Source organism: Pinus tabuliformis, chromosome Q, assembly GCF_031772625.1.
Source record: "Pinus tabuliformis cultivar Carrire ecotype Pingquan chromosome Q, CPIR1, whole genome shotgun sequence".
NCBI lineage: Eukaryota > Viridiplantae > Streptophyta > Pinopsida > Pinales > Pinaceae > Pinus > Pinus tabuliformis.
Genome location: NC_142296.1, coordinates 1341605596 through 1341631567, shown reverse-complemented (window position 1 = coordinate 1341631567; position 25972 = coordinate 1341605596). Strand labels below are relative to the sequence as shown.

The following is a 25972-nucleotide window of genomic DNA, read 5'->3' as shown; positions in this document are numbered from 1 at the left end:
TGGAAAAAACTTCTTGAAAAGGAAAGCTTCTGAGTGCTCAGTCACCTGTAAGCCCAGAAATTTGTAAAAAAGAACGTTAGAGGTAAAGAAGTAAAACTTAAATCCTAAAACCAGTGGTATTCGTCAGAAATATCTTCAAAATAGTATGTATATAAGCACAGCAACTGCAGGCAGGCTAGAGACAGAAGGCTCAAGAAAAGGCAGAATTAATCCAAAGGTTAACCAGGTTGAATTGGGATTCTTACTGGGCATACTTGGTAAAGCCACACAGCTAGTGGATGGCTCTCAAGTGTATCATCAATTTTGCCGAGAAGATGGCGCCAGCTCTTGCCGATTCTATTTTTGCAGCACAGCTAAAATCAAAAGCCGGCCGGCCGACTCTTCTCAAACAGATGCTGAACGCATGCGACTTCAAGGAGCAGATACAGAAATAGTTAGTAATTTTAGTTTTAGATTCAGTTTTAGTTTTAAATTTTGTTTTATTTTTGCCCAAAATGAGGACGGTCATTTAAACCGCATCCTACATCTTTGTAATAAGTTATTTTTAGATTTAGTTAGTAGTATTTAAACCCTTCTCATGCATTTAGAGAAGGGTCCTGAAATTTGTCAAAAACTTATCCCATGAACATGCACTTTTGTACCCTCTGAGGAGGTTTTGATGAATGAATGGAACATGATTTATTGACATCTGTATTTAATATCTGCTACTGATGTTGCACTTCTGTACTCTTAGTGGATATTGGATTACGAAGAGATAAATCATTATCGCTTGAAGCTCATGAGTAGGACTAGTTATAAATGGTACTTCTATCTCTTAACTATTTCTGCCTTTGTGTTAAAAGTGATATTCAAGTTCAGTTGTTTATATATTGATGCGTGAATGCTTGAGTTATCATTGGGCACTTTTGTACGGTGATAGCTATTTATTTATGCTTAATGTATGAATAGCTTATTATGCGATATGCCTTTCACAACTATTTCGTCTAACTTTTTATATGAAGTGGTTTATCTATATTGAATTCTTTTCTCATGACAGTTGAATGATCTTAATTACCAACTGTTATCTGAAATCATTTTAGATCGCATAACAGAAGGATTACACCCCAGGTTAGTGTAGAATTAGATATTTCTACTCATTAGAATACAATTTACATATTATTAGATTAGAGTTAGAATTAGAGCATCTCACTTAGGAACTTTTATAGAAGTGAAATATCAATTCTTCACGCACACACACATAAATTGGGAAACTGGTCCCATATCCCCAGTTGGACCCACTATACCAAATGAAAAAGGAGCTGCTAACCAAAGTCTGGACCGGTTGGGTATCCCCCTTGTTGTAGACCCGATTTTCGGGGTTTCAACAGGTCTCTTGGACTTCCTTTTGTCTATTCTGCTTCCACACTAACCCATTGAGGATTAGGTGTCCAACATTCCCCCCTTAATTCGAAGGCTTATGTATGAATCCAAGAAGAGAGATGTAATACAAAATGTGCAAAAAATGCATGGCATCACTAGGCTGAATGTGCTCTCTGAAATGTTGTTATAAAAGGCAGTGGTTTAAGGATGACCACCAACGCTGAAACGCTTAGTGCAGTTCTCGGAACTCTTCCAAAACTGGCAAGAAGCTGAAGTCTTCTGCTAGAGGAAGTGCTCCTGTTGTTTTGAAGAGGGAAACCTTCAACCATGAAAGGGAGGTCTCACCCCGCATAAAAAGGAGAACTTCAACCTGAAAATGGAAGTCTCAACCTGTGATGGTTTAAGGATGACCAACAACTTTGGAATGCTTAATGCAATCCCTGGAACTCTTCCAAAACTGGAAAAAAGATGAAGTCTTCTGCTAGAAGAAGTGTTCTCAATTTTGTTCCTGGAATTCTTTCGAAACTGGCAAGAAGCTGAAGTCTTCTGCTAGAGGAAGTGTCCCAGATTACCAACTGAAGGCATGTTCAGGGGCATCTTTGTTTCTGGCTACAACTCTGAAATTGGTGTGACAAGTTGTGGCTCAAACTCGCTTGATGTGGATTTGAAGCTTATAGATGACCATCATTTCCCCCCTGTCAGATACAAGGTGAGATAATGGAGAAAACTCAACTGCAAGACTGTTTAATATTCTGGAATAAGTTCTGACATGTGATTGGAATATCTTCTTGGTTGTTGATGTCCATGCCAAGAAACGATCCATCCAAGATGAATATTTGTTCTTGCAGGATGTTTGTTTCTGAAGCATCTATTTGAAGAATGACTGGTTTTATGACAGTGCTTACATGGATGAAGATCAAAACAGTGATCTTTCAAATGGCCAACTCAGTCACAGTGTTGGCATTTCACAATCTGTTGTTGTTGCTGTGGAAGAGGAGCAGAATCTGGAACTGCTGGAGGTGAACTGTCATGAGGAGCAAGTGAACTATCATGAATGAATCCAGCACTCTGAAACTGAATTAGTTTGGAGTAGTTTGGAATATGAAAGGACAAGTTCTTGTCATATCCAAGACTTGTTTTGTGCTTGTTATGGACAAGCTCTTCTCAAGGTCTGATGATGAGCTTGGGAAGTGCACACTGAACTTCTGCATCTGCATGTACAATTGCTGCTTTATGGGAGTCTATTTCAATCTTCTGAATAGAAACAGGTTAAGAATGATGACTCCTCTGTTTTAATTCTTCTTGTTGTAACAGAGTTTCGAGTTGCAAAAATTCTATCTTCTCTTGTGCATTTTGCAGACAAATTCTAATGTCAACCAGAGAGGATTTGATGATTTTTACTGTGTCATTAGTAGTAGACTGTATCAGAATTTTCAAAAACTCTAATACTTCATAAGCTTTCCCCATTTTCTCTAGTTCAAGAGTGCCAAGAAAATGTAGAATAATGACAACAATTTTAAGCACTTGAATTCTCTAGAAATAAATATGTAGACACTTGCAGTAGGGTCGATATAAAACAATCTTGTCCCCTTTGAAATAATTCCCTTCCTCCTTAATTTAATGTCTTCATATTTCGAGTATTTGAAGGAAATTGAAAGCACTTCAAGTTAGCACACGCTGGAATTTATACATGTGTTTGTCCTTTACTATATTGCGATGCCGAAAACAAGCAACAATTTTTAAAGATGTAAGCTCTCAATAGACTTTCATACACCATATGACATATGGCCATCAAAAGAGGTGTGAATCTCACCTACCTTATTACATACTATTTCATGTCATACCATACATACCTATGGCATGTTCATCACATATAACATACGGTCTTCACATTATATGCCATATAAAAGGGTCAACGTACTCATGGTTTATGGTCTTCAAAACATATAAACCTAATTATATGTATATGAGCCAAAGTTCCAATTTAATACGTATGAATATATATTAACAAAGCTCCCAATATATATGAATCCACCATTATATATACCATACAACCCTTCTTTTTTTTTTTTTTAAACAAGATCTCAACTGAATTGCTCCCTACGGACTTCAACGCACTATTCAACATAGGTTTAAACTACTCAACAAAATTCCACGACTTTCACCATAGTCCACACATGGTAATTGAGGCTTAAGATAGGAATTTATAATCAGAGGATTCTGCATAGAGCAACAAAGAGCATACCAAATAACACATGCATCAACGTCTAATGATTGGCTCTATTCGACGTTGTGTATATAATCCAATTCTTCAACGTTGTGTATTCCTTGACCAGTGTATTCCTTGACCAACGTATGGAGCAGTAACGTTGCCAGCAATGTTTATAGGCAGCAACGTTGCCTTGCTATTTGCACTTGTCCATGAAACGCTGCAAGCCTAACTCTAATGTTGATGAGCTCCGCACAACGATAGCTTCTGACGCACCTGGTACTTTTGTAAATACAAGCAAGAAAATCCCGATGATCAAATAATCAATGTACTCTTTCCTCCAGTGTTCAAAAGACTTCGACCACTGCGGGACTAAGGTCCTTCAAGTGAGACGGAGCCACATTGGCACTTTCATGGCGCCTGATGCATCTTAGACCGAAACGGGCATTCCTAAGCTCGACTTTAGAGCATTTCACACAAGGCCGAGTTCTTCCACCAATTCACAATCAGTTTTGGCTAGAAATGGCCGAAAATAAGGATGGACGGTTCGAATCCCTTTAGCAGTAAAAGGCAAGATTGTTTCACGCAGATGGCTTCAACGGAGATGGCTTCAATGTTAGCAGGAGAGCATTTGAATCGCATTTCATAGAAGTTTGAGTTTAGCTTGAACAATATTGAAAAATATGGGTAGAAAATCACGCCTACAATATAGCTTATAGGATTCACTGTGAGGTAAATGTAACATTTTTGCAGGGAGGACAACTAAAATAGTGCACAATGGCAAAACACCCAATGTGAAGAAGACCACCCAACTAATGGTGGGAGAAGGTCACACATTATGGCTCTGATACCATGTTAAACACACATGGGCAGCGACATAATCTGAAAGATAAAACAAGAAAATACTTTTTTTATTAACAAGAGATATACATTTATAGTAATGGTTTGACCATTGGGTTCCACATCCCAAGGTCTCTTGGACTTCCTTTTGTCTATTCCGTTTCCACGCTAACCCATTAAGGATTAGGTGTCCAACATTATCGATAAAAAGTTATCATTTAAAGATTGAAGTATTTATCAAATTTAATAGTTTAAGTATTTTAAAAGATTATTTTTATTATTTATTAATTATTTGTTGAATTTGATGGTCTATATAATTTTAATATTTGTTTAATGTATTGAAGGTTTATGTCATTTTAATATTTGTTTCTATTCATTTAACAAAAATAATTTTATACTAAATAATTTGTTCATCAAATTTCATTTTTGTTAGAGGTAAATAAGGTAAACAATTTGTTCGTCAAATTTTATTTTTGTTAATGGCAATGTGTTCATCAAATTCTATTTATACCAAAGGTAAATAACTCTATAGTAAACAATTTGCTCGTCAAATTCCATCCATATCAAAAATAAATAACTCCATACCAAGCAATCTGCCCATCAAATTCTATCCCGGTCAATAGGCTACTATCTGATGGTGCATGCAAGTGTCTGATGGTGCTTGCAAGTGTGTAAGGAGATAAGTCGTTATCAGTAAGATAAAAGTTAACCGTAGTCAATGTGATGGTGCAAAGGTGCAGGAACCGGTCCATACGCTCCAACCGCCATTACTGGCCACTGGATTCAATGAACAAATAAGCAGAAGCCGAACACGTCTCCACATGTGGATCTTGCCTACAAATTCATATTTCGTACATTCCGAACCGTACCCTACCCTGATATTAAATGCTTTGAGGACAAAAATAATAATGTCACCCCATCCATTCACCAACTGATATATTAATCAAACTCTTGCTTTAGAGGAATATTGTGTTTCCTCGCTGCAAATCAAAACAAAATGCAGATCAAATACATGCCTACGAGTTGCAGTTGTAGTGAAACTCTTGTGTCAAATAATTTGCAAAAAGTGCACGCACCGCGTGGCACCAAGGTGATTTTGATAAATCTCTGCTCCATCCAAATCGCTGTACTGTTGGTTTTTGTCTCTTTGTCTTGTGGCCAAAACTCATTTGAATTTATAAATATAAATTTATATCGAGGTTGGTATGTATCGTGACATTCTACAGGGACAATAAGCAGGACCGGTTCTGATTTCAAAAATCAGTTGGATGAGTACCGCGTCCTTTAACAGTTCTGGAAAAGTTGTCTCCAATAATGTATACTAAGATGCCAAAAGGCATCATCTGCGGTAGCTGATAATAGAAAGAAAAAAGAAATTATTTTAATGTCGACGAGACTAAAGGAAGTTAGATTAAAAGAAGTCAAAAAGGTCATCATAATCAAATGTTACACAACGTATATTTTTGTGTTTAAGTGAGTTATTTTATTTTTTTATATGTATATGGTATAGGATAGAATAAGAATTTTTAAAAGTTACTCAAAATTTAAAAATATGAAATAAGTATATAATAACTAATGTAATCATGAGGATGAATTATATTATTTGACCAAATCTTAATGATGTGATTTATTTGAAAAACATTTTTTACAATATGGATCATAAAAGTCTTAGATCTGACAATAATTTTGGTTTTAAATTAATGACATAATATATGATTTTAAAATTCTTTCTTATTAATGAAAATATATATAATGTAATTTATAAAAATATTAGAAAATGTTAAGAAAAAAGTTTATCAAATTGTATAATTTATAATTCATAATTTATAAGAAATAAGAATTTAAGATAATGATTAATGGATTTTTTATATTAATGTAATTATTAAATGATAAAGAATTAGAGAAGAAGGAGAAGACAATGTCAAAATCTTAAGGGGAAGTGGAAATCAAATTCAAGATCTTTATATCATGATAATTGGTAAAAATTCACTAACATCACCTAAATAGTAAAAATTCACTAACATCACAAAAATTGGAGAAAGGGCTAGGAAAGTGTAGGAATGTTAAGGAGAGGTGGGAATCAAACTCAAAGTCGTTATTTAATTAATAGAATAAGGAATCATATGTTGATATGTGTCAAATTACTCATGTCAAAGTACTCACATTTACATGTCTCGTAAGAATTTACTTTACGTAGAGCATTGGTGTGGGGAATAGAACTTTATTATTTAGCACAACAACTTTATAAAAACACACCATAAAGAAAGTAATGGAAACCAAACTCAAATATAATATGTCACAAAGTAATTTTATTTTTTTTAAAGAAGAATTTTTTTTTTCTTTTTAATTAAATAGGTACTACATTTCATAATATCAAAATCTTTTTGTTTGGTCTATTAGATTGAAAATCATACATACTATAAAAGTTAATGTTTTATCCCAAATGTCTATATGTTAACAAGATATATACAAAAAGATGCGTTGACCAAAATTTCATTATGCAATACATTATTGGTGAATTCCAAGTGAAGTAGAAAAACCATAAGTTATCTAAAATTATCAAGAGGATGTGGAAATACCAATAGTGTTTGTAATGGCTAGATTGACTAGAGACCTAAGATTTGGTTTGTTTACTAGCTACTCCTCAATACTAGCTAGTTCTTCATGTTCTTCCACCTAGAGAAAAATACATCACAAATATTTTTATATGTATCATTCATCACTACATTTTGTTTTGGTGGTCACATTTTATTCTTTAGTTAAATTTGCTGATTTAGTTGGAATAGAATATTCAATTTTTTTAAGTTATGAATAGTATATTAAAATTTTAGATTTAAATATGTATTAGTAATGTTTTTTTTTTTTTAAATTCAACCCCATATATATATATATGATTAATTAATTTTATTTATTAAATATTTATAAAGTTAAAACATCATAAACATATATTTAAAAAATTATTTTACTATTTTATTGTCATTACATAATCTATCTTTCCATCAATAATATATGGAATAAAACAAAATAACATTGACATGTGAGAGAATTAACGGACTATTTTCTTAAAACTATTTCTCTATTTTATTATTATTACACAATCTCTTTCCATTAATGATATATGGAATAAAACAAAATATTGATATTTCAGAGAATTAACAAAATAACTATGGTTGTAATATGATTAGTTTAATTAGACAGTTATATGTTTTTTCATGTAGATATGTGATATTTTAATCAAGATGGTGATGGAATAAATAAATATAAAATTTATAAAGTTTTATAAATTAATTAATTTCAATTAATTAATAAAAATAAGTTTATATATATCGTACTGAAAAAAGTTTATATATATAGAAATGAAATTGAAAATATTTAAATATGTTATTAAAGTTAAAAATTAATTTATAATTGATTTATTAATTATTATAAAAATGAGATAAATATATAAAAATATTATTTTTAAAATTATATTTTTATTAATGTAAAATATTTTTTAAATATTAAAAAAAAACGTATTTTAAAGTTTTATGTTGAATTTAGTGATTTTTTTTAAAATAACAATTTTATAACATACTTGTTCAACTGTAATTTTTTTTTTTTTAGTGTGGTTCACAAACACCTTGATCAGTGAAAAAATTTGGGCTAATCGCCCCTCGGCCTACTGGCACAGACTGAACTAACCCTTGAGGCTGTTCAACTAATATTGTTACTTAATAATATATTTACATCATATTAATAAAAACTCATAGCCAAGCGCTAATTTAATATAATAAATTATGATTTTAAAAATAATATATTAATATTCTAAAAATATAATTAATATACCATTCTTAATCTCCCCTTATTATTAAATTAAATTAAATATAGTAATAAAATGTTTATAAATAACCTTTTAAAATTCCATTCAATATAAACATTTTTTCTTGATAAATGAAACAAATTAATCTTACTTTTTAATATCAAATGTGTTTTTTCTCATAAATAAAATCTCACAGAAACCAATGTTGTGGAATTATTATATGAAAAAGTGTTTTCTAATTTATCAAAATGTGGTTTTTCTTTCCAAAACAATATTATAACATTAGTTATATAATTTTAAAGATAGTTATTTTATAATTAAAATTTTATATAAATTATATTTTAAAAAAATAATGTAAAATCAATTATACTAAAATTTAAATTTATATAAATAAATACATATTCTAATCAATATATCAAAAAATTGCTTAGGGGTCGCAAGAAGGGAAAGTAAAAACCCTTAAAAAGCATTTTGAGAAGAATTAAGCAGATTGCAAAAGGAATCCCATGAAGGCTACAAACTAGGTTTGGGGGAGTTCAGTATAAATGGTCTTCACATACCTATTAACATTCCATAGTCAAATGTTAAAAAGCATTTTGAGAATAATTAAGCAATTTGCAAAAGAACCCTATGAAGGCCCTAAACTTTTGTTTTAGAATATGATAGGTAAGAGGGATTAGGAAAAAAATAGAGACACAACTATATATTTCTTATGTATCTCTTGAGTTCTTGGTATAGACTTCTAACTTAATACAAAATTCTCATTTTTGTTTATAAAAAAATAAAATAAAATAATATATATATATATATATATATATATATATATATATATATATATATATATATATATATATATATATAATTTGTCTATAAAGTTTTATTATAAAGTAAATTATTTTTTTAGAGGTGATTCACAGGTGGCCACTACATCCACGGAAATTTGAGCGCTATCAACCGCAAAGGGACCCGAAGGGAAGAAACGGAAATTTGAGCACTACATTGGGAAGAAACGGAAATCTGAGCTCTACATCCACGGAAATCTGAACACTATCAACTGCGAAGGGAAGAAACGGAAATCTGAGCGCTATCAACCGCGAAGGGACCCGAAGGGAAGAAACGGAAATCTAGGGAAGAAACAGAAATCTGAGCACTACATCGGGAAGAAACGGAAATGTGAGCGCTATCAACTGCGAAGGGACCTGAAGGGAAGAAAATGTGCTATCAACCGCGAAGGGACATGAAGGGAAGAAACGGAAATGTGTGTGCTATCAATCGCGAAGGGACCCAAAGGGAAGAAAATCTGGGTAGATCAACCCCCGAAGGGAATCTTTTAAAAGAGGGACCCGAAGGGAATCTTTTAAAAGAGGGACCCGAAGGGAATCTTTTAAAAGAGGGACCTAAAGGGAAGAAAATCCCCTAAGGGAATCTTTTAAAGAGGGCATAGAGGAGAATTGATGCTGTGACCTCCTAATCAACCAAATACTTAACAACGAGGACTAACCAATTGAGCTAACCTTTGAGGCTTAAAGTAAATTATATACTATTAAAGATAATGATTTTATAACTGTTAATTATATATATAATTTGTAGAAATATAAAATAAAAATAATTATTGTTTTTTTCTCTTATTTCTCTCATTTTTTATGTCTGAAAAATAGATTCACTTATGAACTGGAAATTTAGACATTCCTACAAAATAATTACTATTAATAAAAATTTCCAAACTAATATATATATAAAATTTTCATAAAAAATATATGTACATAATCAAATAAATTCCAATCAACATATAAAAAGGTTTTCCCATTTGTCATTTTGTGGCTTTCAATAAATTCCAATCAACCTATAAAAAGGTTTTCGCATTTGTCATTTTGTGGCTTTCAAATTTATTGTTATTTTGTAGCTTTCAAATTTATTGTTATTATATGATTGGTTTGTTATTCATGTTTTTAATGAAAATAAAATACTTTAATGAATATTCATTATTTTTATTGATAATTAATATTTATGAAATATTAATGAAATAATAATTTTATAAAGAAAAGTTTAAATTATATATTATTTATATGATATTTATATTTTATAAAATAAATAAATATATATATATATATATATATATATATATATATATATATATATTTCATATCTTTATTTTTATATTTAAATATAATCATTATTTATTTTTAAACATATAATTATAAATATGGTTTATTTTCATATATTCTCTCTACAAAAATAAGACTTTTCATTTATTTATTTTAATTATATATTGACAGTTACTTGATTTTTGTATTATTTTTCATCTTTATTTTTCTATTTTTTTATTTTTTTTTATAGTATAATTTATTTGTTTTTTACTTTTTTATTTGTTTTTCACTCTTTTTTATTTCTTTTTTGAATTCCAATATTATTAGACTTGTCCAAAGCAGACATGTCTTTTACTTTTTTCTATTTTCTTCTTTATTTTCATTCTTATTAAAGTGAAAATAAATAGGGGTTTTAGTGATGAATTTGTTATTTTTGTAAAGTAAATAGGAGTTTTAGTGATGAACTTGTCATTTTTCTTTGAACTTCACAATAGTTTTAGGATATGTGAAACAATTAAAGTAAATTTTGTTTTATATATTTTTGTTTGTAGTATGTTTGTATTATATTGAAATATATGTTTTTTATAATGTCATATAGGTTAATAAAAGAAATCTTTACATGTTCAATTGAGATGATATTCAAATATTAAGTCGATTTTTTTTAAAATGTTTGTTTTTAGGTTAAATATTACAAAACTATTTCTTTCCTTAAGCCAAATAATGCTACTTCTTATTTTAGTATTAATTGGTCTTTCGTATAAACTAACTAGACTAAACTTGAAATAATGACTTAAAAAATGAAAGTATATTATAGTTTTATATTACCATATAGAAAAGTAAATACATAATATTAATAATTCTAATCTTATCACAATTTTACATTAATTTTTTTTTAACTGTAATACCTTACCCACCATCTTTATTGTACATGCCATGACTTCCTTTAATAGTGTCTTTAGGTTTTCTGCTATATATATCAAATCTAGGGTTATCAATAACTAAATTTTATTTAATGTCCATTATAAATTGTACAAACCTAGGCAAATAGGGGTTAAGAGAACAATAGATAAACCTATTAAGGACACCCTAAAATATGAGGTATATGAGTGGCAATCCAACTTTCTTGGTAAAACTAAATGCGACTTCCTTCTCCTTTCGTTAAATTTTATTTATGTTTCAAATAATGAAAATATTGATGTTTTTCAGGATAAATACAAATAAACTTTGAACACAGATCTCAAGAAAAATGCTTTAATGATCTCTAATTATTTATTATTTTTCGAGATGGATGATTGCTGGTAGTTTTCCCTATAAACTACTTTTATATTCAACTACAAGACTTTGTTTTATGGTTTTGTTAAATACAATGGAAAAAATAGCTTGTAATATTTTTTTTTCCGAAGGAATAGCTTGTAATATATATCTTTGATAGCGATAACCAATTGATTCTTGTAATGAAAAGATGAGTGAAGAGAACAAATCTAGAGTGGTATAACGACAGTGAAATGATTTGCAAAGCCGAGGCAAATTGCTCGGACTCAAGGATTAAATATCACAATTGTTTTAATTTTATTTTATGCTCTAGGTTTTAAGAAGGAAAGAGAGGTTGAGAAGGTCTTTTATAGTGAAATGATTGTCAAAGCGCAGTGAATTTGTTTGGACTTTAACGACTAAATATCACATTAAAGAAGGTGTTGGGTATGTGTTATATTCTTTCCACGACTAGTTGCATGCATTGGGGCGATAGATCCCCTGTTTGTTGCACCGGGCATAGTTAGGGGGTGCAACCTCCCGTGTTGGGGGCAGTAGCCCCCTTGTACAGGGTTTGAGGCAGCGCCCTGGGAAAATTTTTGGATCCTATATTAGGTGGGTGGACCTTCCTATGGTTTTGTGCATGGATTTAGGCATTATGGTTTTCTGCCCATGGTATTTTGTAGATCCGGTCAAGGGAACTATGGTTATGTTCTAATTGGGGTTTATGAATGTTTTAACATGTATATATATGTATTGTAACATTGAAAAAAACATAATGAAAAATCAATCTGGTAGGTGACAGATCTCCATGTTTGTTGCACCGGGCATAGTAGAGGGGTGCAACCTCCCCTATTGGGAAGCGGTAGGCCCCTTGTATGGGGTCTGAGGCAACGCCCTGAGAAATTTTTTGGACCCTATATTAGGTGGGCGGACCTACCTATGGTTTTGTGCATGGATTTGGGCATGATAGTTTTCTGCCCATGGTATTTTGTAGATCTGATGAAGGGGACTATCATTATGTTCTAATTGGGGTTTATGAATGCTTCAACATGTACATATATATGTATTGTAACATTGAAAAGAACATATTGAAAATTCAATCTGGTAGGTGATAGATCCCCCTGTTTGTTGCACCGGGCATAGTAGGGGGGTGCAACCTCCCCTGTTGGGGGGTGGTAGTCCCCTTGTACAAGGTCTTAGGCAGCACCCTAGGAAATGTTTTTGACCCTATATTAGGTGGGCAGACCTACCTATGGTTTTGTGCATAGATTTGGGCAATATAGTTTTCTGCCCATGGTATTTTATAGATTTGGTCAAGGGAACTATCGTTATGTTCTAATTGGGGTTTATGAATGCTTCAACATGTATATATATGTATTGTAACATTAAAAAGAACATAATGAAAAATCAATATTTAAGGCAATAGATCCCCCTGTTTGTTGCACTAGGCATAGTAGGGGGGTGCAACTTCCCTGTTGGGGGGCGGTAGTCCCCTTGTACGGCGTCTAAGGCAGCGCCCTCGGAAATTTTTTGGACCCTATATTAGGTGGGCGGACCTACCTATGGTTTTGTGCATGGATTTGGGCATGATGATTTTCTGCCCATGGTATTTTGTAGATCTGGTCAAGGGAACCATCATTATGTTCTAATTGGGGTTTATGAATGCTTCAACATGTATATATATGTATTGTAACATTGAAAGAATATAATGAAAAATCAATCTGGTAGTCTTGGTTTAGGGATCCAGGGAAAATCTTTGTGTATTTGTTTTATGTTTCTTGCCACTGTTTTTAAGAATTTGTTTCCATGTAATTTATGTACAACCTACCAAAGGAAAATTAAACATATGTCAATTTTGTGAAGCCTACCAAAGGAAAAGTAAACATATGTCTCCCTCTTACTTCAGGAAGGAAGACTATCAGTACAACAACTACTTCTCCTCTATCTGTCCTTTGGTTTGGTTACTACTCTCTTGTTTTCTAGTTGACAAGGAATAAACCAAGTCCTGACAAAGCAAGCCATGTTGATTTTCTAATAAATGACTTGAAGGAATAACTTTATAAGTGTTTTTTTCCAATTGCTTGGATGATAGACAAAATAATCCTTTTTTTTCTTTTGCAAGCAACAATGACTTGTTTAGAAATATTTTTTAATTAATTTTGTTAGAAATTTATTAGAATCACAATTTGAATGATAAAATCTAAGTTTCAAAAATTTTCCAAATATTGAATCAATTTATACATTAAAATATATTTTAAATAAGAAAAAGCCACATTATAAAAAAAGAATATTACAAAATTACTTTTACAAAAATAAAATTATAAATAGAAAAACAATTTAATAAAAACATTTATCTTAATTATCATGGCTAAATTTCTTATACACCATATAATTCAATAAATTTGATCAATATTTAAAGTACACATCTAAAATTATTATACAGACAAGGACATATAAATTTACTTTACAACAAAAATAATTTAATAAACACATTTGTTTACATTTAATGAATTTCTTATACATTTTAATAATCAAACAAAATTATCAATTATTGAGCCCAGAAGCTAATTCTACAGCCGTGTAAGTCTGTCGGTCGCTCATCAAAGTTAAAATTTTCCTTTTATGGACCAAAATAAAAAAATTAAAAATCTATTAAAAAAATAAAAATAACTATACAAACATTTAAATAATGTCAACTCATACCAAAACAAATTACAAATGAAGAAATTAGATCCCTCTCAACTCATATTAAATCTATATTTAAAATAAATCTACGCTAATATAAAATTATTTTCTACCGTAGCAATCTCTGAAATTATCCCAAACTTACTACCTCAACATAAAATTATTCCAAAATTACTACATCAACATATAAAACAGGGACAAAATTTTTCACCGGGATATCTGCAAATTACTATATCAACATCTAAATTCGGGACCTCACAGTTTTCTTCAGAATCTCTCCATATTTTTTAGAAATAGTTTCCATTTCTCTCCACCATATCAATCGGTTATTGGCAAGTGGCGAAAAAACGTCATTTGGCGGGGACAAAAAAAAAACTAAACTAAACTAAACACATGTCATGCACTGAATCACAGGATTGTTGATTTTGGGCCGTTCCGTTGAACTATTCTTCCCTGATGCATTGAGCAGTTCTTTAAAGGGCCGTACGGTGCAAAACGCAGCACATTTGTATTTTCGTCATGTAGAGTTTACTATGATATTTTGTTTGTTGTCGTTTTCATATTAATGATAAAATTGAGAGCTGCCCAAACAAACGCTGAATTGATGGCTCACTGATCACCACATCTTTACGCTGTGAAGGATAAAAAGCTCTGTGATAATTTTTTTGATAGTACTCTTCACAATTAATGTTGGATGTAGTTACAAAGGTTAATTTAATGGTTGGAATCCTGCAGAGTTTAATATGATAGAGTCTCGTACTTAAATTACTTGGACTGTTACTTCTTACTGTTCAGGTATCCTGGATCCAAAAATTTAAGAGAAAAACTACCCTTCATCATCTATACGAGAAAGATTAAAACCTAAATAAAAACGAGAGGACCCAATTCTTTGAATGACAAGCGTGTTACATAATCCTAAATCCTTTTCCTGTGTGTTTAAACCTGAATATAAAGGGAAGGCCGCAATGCTTTGATTGGCAAGATTGCTATGTAATCCTAAATCCTTTTCCTGTGTGTTGATTCAGGACTGAGATTCCACCTGGTCTTTTGGCTTGGAAATTTATTCATTGGAATAACATAGAATGGTATAACAACCAGAAGCATGTCATCTTTTTTGAAGAGTATAGCTGCAGGGTAAGTAATCTAAATTCCTATATTCAATGTTCTAGTCTGCTTGATTGAAAAATAGTTATGGAGTAGCTGCAACTAAGATCTTGCAATAGAATGCGCTGACTGGACCTGAAGTATATTTGCAGATGGCTTTCCAAAGCTTCAAGGGGCACAGAAAATTCAACACCTCCTGGAGACAATATATCTCAAGGAGCAGGGGAAGAATCAATTGCAGCAGTGGCCTCTCCTGCCCTGTCAAGATCTGGAGGCACATCAGCAGAGGAGTGTTTTGCTTGCACCCAGATAGAAACTCCAGCTTTCCATTCCATTAGCTGTAATAAGAGCAACCATCTCCACTGGGAAGCCAATGCAGGTTCCTCTGTTTTTCCAACCGAATGCCAAGTTCATCAGCCATGCCTGCAGTCAAGGAAGAGAGATAAATGGATATTTGGAATAGTATTGGACCCAAGAAGCAAAGCCATCCAGAGATGGAACAGGATTATTCTTCCTGTGTGTGCCATTGGATTGGCAATTGACCCCCTTTTCTTTTATGTTCTATCCATTAGTAAAGACCTAATGTGCATCTACCTAGATGGGAAGTTCGCTGTTCTCGTGACTGTTCTGCGTTCTACCAGTGATGCCTTGCATTTATGGCATATTTGGTTGCAGCTCAGGCTTGCATATGTGTCAAAGGAATCACTTGTAGTGGGCTCTGGGAAACTTGTTTGGGATGCTCGTTTAATTGCTCTCCATTACTTGCGTTCTCTCAAAGGCTTTTGGTTTGATATATTTGTCATACTGCCACTTCCACAGGTGGGTGTTGATTGACATTTTTCTAAATTCTTACAGCAGCTGGGTGTTGATTGACATTTTACTAAAGTCCTAGAGCAGTTGGGTGTTGATTGCCATTTTACTATATTCTTAGAGCATTTGGATTGACAGGCTTTGGATTTACATATTTCTAGATTCTCAGATTCTCTGATTTTTATTTAAATATAGAGATCGAGATATCTTTTTAGGTGAAGGCAAAGATGAACTTATCTTGAAGTATAAAGAGTTTTTTTATTATAATTATTTAATCTTTTCCATAAATCCTACATAGACTTTATCATATTCTAATTCGTATTGCTATTGAATGCCTATTTATTTGTGCAGGTGGTGTTCTGGTTGGTTGTGCCAGACCTTATAAAAAGGGGAGAAATCACTTATATTATGACAGTGCTGCTCCTAATATTCTTATTTCAATATCTACCCAAGGCTTACCATTCTGTCTGCCTCATGCGCCGGATGCAAAGAGTAACAGGTTACATTTTTGGTACAGTTTGGTGGGGATTCGCCCTGAATTTGATAGGATATTTTATAGCGTCCCATGTAAGTTCAAGCTTCCAACCGTTCTGAGATCAGAAATTTTTCAAAATAACTTATATATAAAGTATCTTATGGTATATTGTGATATTTTATAATATCTGATGTAAGTTTAGGCTTCAAACCATAATGAGATCACAAAAATTTCAGTAAGCGTTGTTATTTCTTACAAATTTTGCAGTTGTTTTGAGTTGTATATTATGTTTTAGTGTTTTGACAAATTTGGATTATATGTAAGTCACCATAATGAGATCACAAAAATTTCAGTAAGCGTTGTTATTTCTTACAAATTTTGCAGTTGTTTTGAGTTGTATATTATGTTTTAGTGTTTTGACAAATTTGGATTATATGTAAGTCAAAACCTTGGAACAGTTAAATAACATCCATTTCAATAACTTATATCTGGAATTTTTCGTTGGATTTTGTGCAAGGGGAAGCTTTTTAATGTTTATGTATGGTTTAAATTTGTGTCTGCTGCAAAGTTCTCTTAGAGTTTACTGAATTTTGAGTTCAAGGTATATTAATTTTGAATTTTCCCAGATTAAAATTCTGCTATATAAATAGATATGCCAGTAATAGATGACCCATGCAGAATTTTGCAACACCAATAAATCAGATAGACAGACAGCAATCCATTGAGATTTTTATTAGCAAGTTCTTCCTTGAAACTCTTTAACCATTATCATGCATATTGTGCAAACTGGGGTTCTTGGGTTTAAATGAGGCATTTTGAAGAGACCAAGATTTTTACAGGTAGCTGGAGGGTGTTGGTATGTATTGGCTATCCAAAGAGTAGCAGCATGTCTGCATAGAGAATGCAAAAACACAGACGATTGCAACTTGTTAATGTTGGGATGCAGTAAACCCATTCGTTATAGCCTTGACAAGGATGATCTACTACCCTCCAGCTGGAGCAAAAATGACACTTTTCACTCCGGCTGCTTGAGTGGAGATGGCAAATTCCACTATGGCATCTACAAATGGGCACTGCCCTTAGTTACCAGTACAAGATGGACAGAAAGAACGTTGTACCCAATTTTCTGGGGCCTCATGACCTTAAGGTATGGTATAGTTGCTGTTCATTTGATGGATTCTTCCTATTATTTCTGTAGTAGCCTTCCTTAAGATATCAGTGATTACAATTGAACTCAAGGATTGAATTCAAAATTGCAGCACATTTGGCAATGATTTGGAACCAACGTGCCATTGGATTGAGGTGGTATTCAGCATCATTATCGTTCTTAGTGGTCTCCTCCTGTTTACACTGCTCATTGGGAATATTCAGGTAGATATATTTGTGCACACCATTGAATTTTACTTTACAGGAAAAGCTAGGTGTTCTAAAACTGTGTTGATTAAAGTAGGATAGCCATCACTATTTTTACTTGTTTTAATTTATCATATCAGTGATTTGATTTATATATTGATTTGATTTATATATTGTTAAGAATTTATGTTTTAATTTATCATATGAGTGATTTGATTTATATATTATTAAGTAATTTATTTTTACTTGTTTTAATTTATCATATCAGTGATTTGATTTATATATTGATTTGATTTATATATTGTTAAGAATTTATGTTTTAATTTATCATATGAGTGATTTGATTTATATATTATTAAGTAATTTGATTTGTATATTGTTAAGAATTTATGGTATCAGGATAGTAGCGGATTGAATTGGAAATACTAAAAATATTCTCAAACTATGAAATTTTACACTACATATTTTTATTTCTTAAAAAATTGAAATTCCGAAACTCAATTTAAATAGAATACAGATTTCTCCATAAAAACTCTAAAATCCCTATTCCTAAATATATCATACCCATAAACTATTAATGTAATTAATTAATTAATTATATATATATAGATATATATATACTTTTTCACTGCTTTTTTTTCCTTTTGAAATTGATCCTTTCTGTCAAATTATTTCTATTTTTTTTAATAAAGGATGAAGGATGAGAATGTGATTGAACAAAATGTTATAGTTTCTGCAAATTATGTGGGTTCAAAAGTATTTTTTGAAATTTTTGGTTGGTTAATTAAAACATGTGAATTCACAAGTATTTTTATTTGTTAATTATCTTTTTTATATCTTAAAAAGGATGAACAAAATCATTATTAAGAAGAAATTATAAAAAATTATGTAAACTATTTATTTTAATTTATTTGTTAAATAATTATTTTACTTGAAAACATATTAGTATTTTAGATCTGATATTTTTGTGATTCATGATTTAAGTAGAGATTTTATGGAGAAATCACATAGAAATTTTAGAGTCAACATCTTTTGAACTTCTATTGAGGTTCATCATCAAGACAAGGATGGAGAACAAAATCAACAAAAGTTGTTGATATTGCTCTCCAACCTTATCCTAATGCTAAACCTCATCAACCCTAAAATTTCTATGTAATTTTTCAAAAGAAAAAAAAAATATTTGCCTCATTTATAACTTAATTTTTGGAAGATATTATATCAATACCCTAATTCATATGTTATTAAATCTAGAATTAAATAACACTTTGCCTGTAATCACATCCATTTATCTTGTCCATTCATGCAGGTTTTTCTACACGCAGTTATGCAAAAGAAACGACTGCTGCAGCTGAAGACACGGGACTTAGAATGGTGGATGAAGAGGAGACAACTCCCCTCACCACTGAGACAGAGAGTAAGACGATTTGAACGCCAACGCTGGGCTGCAACGCGTGGAGTTAATGAAACTGAAATGATAAGTGATCTGCCGGAAGGGCTGAGGAGAGACATAAAGCGCCACCTCTGCCTTGATCTTATCAAGCAGGTAATAATTTTCTATCGGCTCTTTTGGCTTAATTGGCATGGCTTGCTGTTGGATTGCTGATTTTGGGAATATTTAAAGTATGGGTTGGGGTTGGATTGCTGATTGGGGGAATATTCAAAGTCGAATAATTTTTTGTTTAATTTTAGAATTTATAATCCAATGAAATATCATATAATGGTTAAGTTTAAGCCAAGGCTAATTTGTTATAGTTTTAATTTTTTTAATGTTTTATAAGTAAATTAGCATTTATTGGATTTGAACAGCAAAGAGTGCCTTAATAATGTATTTATGGATTTGAACAACAAGAGTGCCTTATTCGCTATCAATCCAAAATCCCATGAACTCCATAGTTAGTTTTAATGTTAAATATAAAATCTTAATAAATTTTACAAATTCTGAGGATTTAGTCATTTGAATTTACCCATTTACCATCAATTACTATCAATCCAAAACATCCTGAGCTCTACAACTTTAATGTTAAATACAAAATCTTAATAAAAATTTTCATTGAGTTTTGTTCCATTAACAGGTGCCATTATTTGAAAACGTGGGTGATCTTATTCTGGACAATATCTGCGAGAGAGTCCAGCCTTTGCTCTTTACAAAAGAAGAAAAGGTAATTCAATGACTTTCATCCATTCTCAACTCAATTTTAAAAGTAATTATCATCATCCAATTAATGGCATGGCAGATTCTGAGAGAAGGAGACCCTGTGCAACGGATGTTATTCATAGTAAAAGGCCATCTGAAGAGTACCCAAAATCTAAGCAAAGGCATGGTGAGCACATGCATGCTCGGCCCTGGCAACTTCTGTGGAGACGAATTATTATCATGGTGTCTGAGGAGGCCCTTCTTGGAAAGACTTCCCCCATCTTCTGCAACTTTCACGAGCCTCGAACCCACAGAGGCGTTTGGGCTGGATGCGCAGGATCTCAAGTACATGACAGACCATTTCCGTTACAAATTCGCAAATGAAAAACACAGACGCACTGCGCGTTATTACTCATCGAGTTGGAGAACATGGGCCGCTGTTACCATTCAATTAGTATGGAGAAAGTACAAAGTGAGATCTTCGCTCTCTATTTCTTCCTCTGCTGCTTCGCCCTGCTCGGGATTCAGGGTATCAGCAATCCTTTAACTAGATCGCTCTCAGACCAAGACCGTCTGCGCCACTACGCAGCAATGTTCATGTCGCCTAAACCCAATGACCACCTTGAGTAATCCAATGTCATAGAACCAGTCTTCATATTCTTAATTCAATTAAGGCTATTATATTTTTATTGTGGGATATTTGTTTGGGTTTTCAAGTGGAGATTATATTATATTATGGTGGGATTTTTGTTTGTGATTATATTTTATCAAAGTTGATTATAATAAATAAAGTATAGAGAGGTTTTCTGAAAAAATTATATTGAAGATTTTGTTCTGTCTGTCTTCCAATCAGTAAGTGTGATTCATTTTCCAATATAATGAATAAAATTAAAATTTAATAAATTTTAATTTTAAAATTTATTTTATATAAAATTAAATAATATGAAATTATAAAAAAAATTATATTTTTATTTTGAGTTATTTTATGATGATGATGATGGTTAATGTCCGCTGAGATCAAATAATGATTTATCGGACCTAAAAAGACAAATTATTTATTTTGATTTAAGATTTTATTCCTATGCTCAAAAAGCTTGGAGAGAAGCCTCCCGAGTTCACTATAATTTTGGCATTGTAAAAAGCTATGAAGGTCAGTATTGTAACAAAGGTTGTGAAATTGAGATCTAATGTGGTTGTATGCAGGGCACTCTAAGAGGAAGTGGTTTTCATCCTCGATGCTTCTATTCTCACAAATATGGCAGATCTTTTCCATCCATGGTGTTTTAGGAACTGCCCAGCGGCCAGTTTCACTATGGAGCTCATGAGAATTCGTTCTAATCTTTGCTATATTAATTTTCTTCTTTGAGCTAGTTAGAATAGAGAGATACTTTTGATCTTCAACGGTGGGATTGATGACCTTTTTATAATAACTTAATTTTCTTTTAGATGCTAAATCTTTCTCGCACCACAATTTTTCTTTGAACTTAGAAGTAACAATATTAATTTATATAAAATTATAAATTACAAATTGAAATATTTTAATTATAATCCATATTAATTTATTTATTATTATTATTTTTAATTTATTAATTAAAAATACTATTTTAATATTTTTAAATATAAAATTATTAATTAAAAATATTTTTAAATAATTACTAAAAAAATAATTTATTTTCTCGCATAAAATATTATATAAACTATTCCATTCTCTCTCTTCAAACTTATTTTTATATAATAAACCATTACCATCCTTACGGCAATGGGCAAAGTTTTTATATATTAAACCATTACCATCCTTAGGGCAATGGGCAAAGTTTTTATATAATAAACCATTACCATCCTTAGGGCAATGGGCTCTATCAACATTTAGAACAATCTATACCAAAATTTTAAAAAGCTTTACAACAACTTTATCAATCTTTCCAGCAAATGACTTGGAAAAATATCTTTACAGCAGCTTCCCTGAAAGAAATATTTGTAAAGCGTGCGGACATATTACATAGAAATTTGAAATGATGATAAACATTGAAATTTGTCTTCTAATTACATGGGGCAAAAAAACATTGAAGTTTATTACTTAAATGGTTTAAATTAGTGTAATCTCAAAATTTAACAAATTAATCTAGAAAATAATGAAATTTAAGTAAAATTATATGTTATTTTTTAAAAAATTTGATTACAACTGTATTTTTAAGATTTTGGGTGTTCAGCTGTTCTGGGTGTTGTTGAATTTATTTCTGATTTTTTTAATTTTTTAATTCTGATAAGAAATTTGCCATCCGGACAAATTTGTGACGATAGATAACATTATAAATTTAAATTTAAGTTAAAGTACTGAAGCAATGTAATCCTAGACTGATCAATTAATGTGGAAGCCATTTTATTTTTCTCAATACAACTGCTTCATTTAATGCTATAATGAACGGGACCATATTGATTTAATGCTATAATGAACGGGACCATATTGTTTATTTTTTCAATAGAATAAATTTAGAAAATAATTTTTTAAAAATTATAATCAAAATATTTAAATAATATTCATAGTAACTTTGGAAGAAAATAGATTTAGCAAAAAATAAATAAAAGCTTCTATTATCAATTTACTGCTATCTATCGAATCAAACTACATAAGCCTTTATCATAATTGGCTCCCATAGCCAACAAAAATATATATATATATATATATATACATAATCACATGAACATATAGATTACTTAGCTCCCATATTTAAAAAAGTCAAACTTTTACTCAACTTATTCCAACCGGCCGCCTGCTCCGTCCCCATCAGCTGGACTTGGGCGTATTAATTTGTTAATGTTTTTTAAATTTAAAATGAAGGTTACAAAAATGGCCGTTAATCTGCCACGTTCATTTATGTGAACCTGATTGAAAACTCTGCTTGATGAATCCACGGGCTGAAAATATTTTTTCTTCTGAGTAGCCCCGTATTCAGCGCTCCTGGAATTTATCTTTAAATTTTGAGGATAAATATTGGTATTATTTTATTTGGTTGATGTGAACTATGACTTTGGGCATTTCTGATTTAAAGCAGCTAGATTTTTTTAAGAATTTTGATCTCCAGTTTTTTTGATTCAAGTTATTAATCGTGTTAAAAAGAGAAAGAGAAAGATATTGCATTTTTTTGAAGTAAAAAAAATTGAAATTGAAATTTATACTAGCATTTGCACCAAATGTTGCAAAGGAAACGCCGTAAGGCATAAATTGAATTACAAAAATACAACAAAAAAATACTTTGATAAAGAATAAAAATATATTGAATGCTCACATCAATGCCCCATTAACTAGAACCACTTAGTAGACATATCTATCAACATTAGGATTACACACAATGATCAGGGAATTTCTCATATACAAACAACACCTTCCACAACAACCTTTCTCACATCCACATTTTAAAGTAGACATATCTATCAACATTAGGATTACACACCATGATCAGGAAATTTCCCATATGCAAACAACACCTTCCACCTATCAACATTAAGATTACACACCATGATCAAGAAATTTCCCATATACAAACAACACCTTCCACAACAACCTTTTCTCACATCCACATTTTAAAAAATGCCTCGGAACGTGATTGGAATATCCCATATTTCTTTTTTCATTATGTAGATAAATCTTCGATATCATTATTTTCATCATGAAGATTGTTAGTTCATTGTTGTAAAGTGTTAGTATGTTAAATTCAATACTACAAGTTCAACAAGTGAAAAACGTTCCTTAATTAGCATAATATGCATTTTTCTCTCACCATGTATTTTTCAATCATTCATTACAGAACTTCCATCAAAGAACACATTTCGTTCATTCATTACAAAACTTCCATCAAAGAACACAAGTAACAGATTAACATGTATACTACAAGTTCAACAAGTGAAAAACGTTCCTTAATTAGCATAATATGCATTTTTCTCTCACCATGTATTTTTCAATCATTCATTACAAAACTTCCATCAAAGAACACATTTCGTTCATTCATTACAAAACTTCCATCAAAGAACACAAGTAACAAGCGGCGTATGGTGGAAATAAGCAAAACATACGATGCCTTCGCTGAGAAAATTATAGACGATCATCTTCATGTTCAGGCCGCCACGCCCTCCAGCGACGGCCACAGCCAGGGACCGGCAGAGGCAGAGGCAGAGCATGTTAAAGATTTCGTGGATGTGTTGCTGCAGATGACAGCTGATAACAATGATATAAAGGGAGACACCAAAGCCAAACGGGAAGCAGTTAAATTGATTATGTTTGTATGTAGATAGGAAATCTTAAATCGAGTTAAACAGCTAAATCGATTCTTTTTTATTGTAAATTTAGGAAATCTATTGGAAGGTCACATAATTGACATCCCTCTTTACCACACTCTGCCCTGTCCTTCAAATTTCAAAATATTCCCAAGAACCCCCTGAATCTAGATGCAAATAAATTAACTTCAGCAATTCAATATTACATTGATTTTTAATTGACAACATAAACTATTTTCCCATTGGTTTGTACAGGACATATTCATCGCTGGAATGGAGACGTCGGCATCCACGTTAGAATGGGCAATGAGTGAGCTGCTCAGACATCCCCATGTCCTGAAAAAGTTGCAGCAAGAAATAGAATCCTGTGTCGGAAAACGTGGCAAAGTAAACGGATCCGATGTGGGAAGGATGAAGTTCCTTCAATGTGTTGTGAAAGAGATGCTGCGATTACATCCAATGGGGCCGCTAGCGATTCCCCATGAATCTGTAGAGACCACGAGCGTATGCGGATACAATATACCTAAAAAAACAATAGTAATCGTGAATGTGTGGACTATTGGAAGGGATCCCAATGTGTGGGGGTTGGATGCTTTGGTTTTCAAGCCGGAGAGATTCATGCATGAATTGGGTGAGCATGACCATGTTATGGATTTAGTGACAGTTCAATCAAATTTTAGGATGCTTCCCTTCTTAGCAGGGAGGAGAGGGTGCCCAGGGGCCGCCATGGCTGTTTCCATGATTGACCTTGCACTAGCTCAGCTGCTGCACTCTTTTGACTGGAGAGTAGATGGTGATCCATCAGAGCTGGATATGACAGAAGGTGGGTCTTCTATATCAAGCCATTTTCCGCTCTTTGCTTTTCCAAAGATAAGGAAGGAAGGTCTTTGACGGTATGTATGTTGAGAAGTATCTGGTTGTGCTACCTAATTTGTATGGTTTTGTTACTTTGATTGTCCCAAAAAGTACAAAGAGATGCCGATAGGATTATTAAATTGGAATTGTTGAATTTTTCTAAAAGAGTTAAGTGGTTTGTGAAAAACCTTGTTTTTTTTTACTGCATCATTGTACAATTACTTTTCTTTAGATGTTTTGATTATATCTATATTACAAGGAACACATTGAATGTCTTATTTCATTTATGCTATTCTTACTAATATCCTTTATGTGCTTTTTCTTGATCAATTTGATGAAATATTCCATTATCCTTTGGTCAAAGTCTTCACCTACATATTAGTGTACATCCCGGTAAGTTCAAAGCTCGAACGCCAACCAAAAAAGTCAATGATAACCACCGTGCACACATTCAAATTCATAATGTAAAACTGCCAGACAAAGTTTAGACAGATTACCTCTAAGATGGCTATCACCATTTGTAGCCAAAACCTCAAAAACTCTGTTATCAATAGTCAAAACGCTGACATCAAACATGCCACCGCCAAGATAAAAAAAAAACAATATTTTTGTCTCCACCCTTCTTGTCCATGCCATAAGATATCACTGTAGCTGTGGGTTCGTTGATAATACGAGCTACATTCAAGCCAGCAATAACACCGGCATCCTTCGTTGCTTGGCGTTGTGCATCAATAAA

The 25972-nt window shown here is 31.9% G+C and overlaps 1 protein-coding gene and 1 pseudogene across 1 annotated transcript; both read left to right on the top strand.

Annotated features, from left to right (window-relative positions):
• Positions 1-15051: 15051 nt before the first annotated feature.
• LOC149224826 (cyclic nucleotide-gated ion channel 2-like) lies at positions 15052-20934 on the top strand. The gene is given in 9 exon segments (XM_089386296.1): positions 15052-15367; positions 15490-16156; positions 16499-16714; positions 17462-17769; positions 17882-17993; positions 19282-19518; positions 20048-20134; positions 20210-20615; positions 20618-20934. Coding segments are annotated over 9 exon segments (2187 nt in total). The 5' UTR covers positions 15052-15335; the 3' UTR covers positions 20740-20934.
• A 3222-nt stretch (positions 20935-24156) lies between these two features.
• On the top strand, positions 24157-25272 carry LOC149224825 (cytochrome P450 750A1 pseudogene; annotated as a pseudogene).
• The last annotated feature ends 700 nt before the right edge of the window (positions 25273-25972 follow it).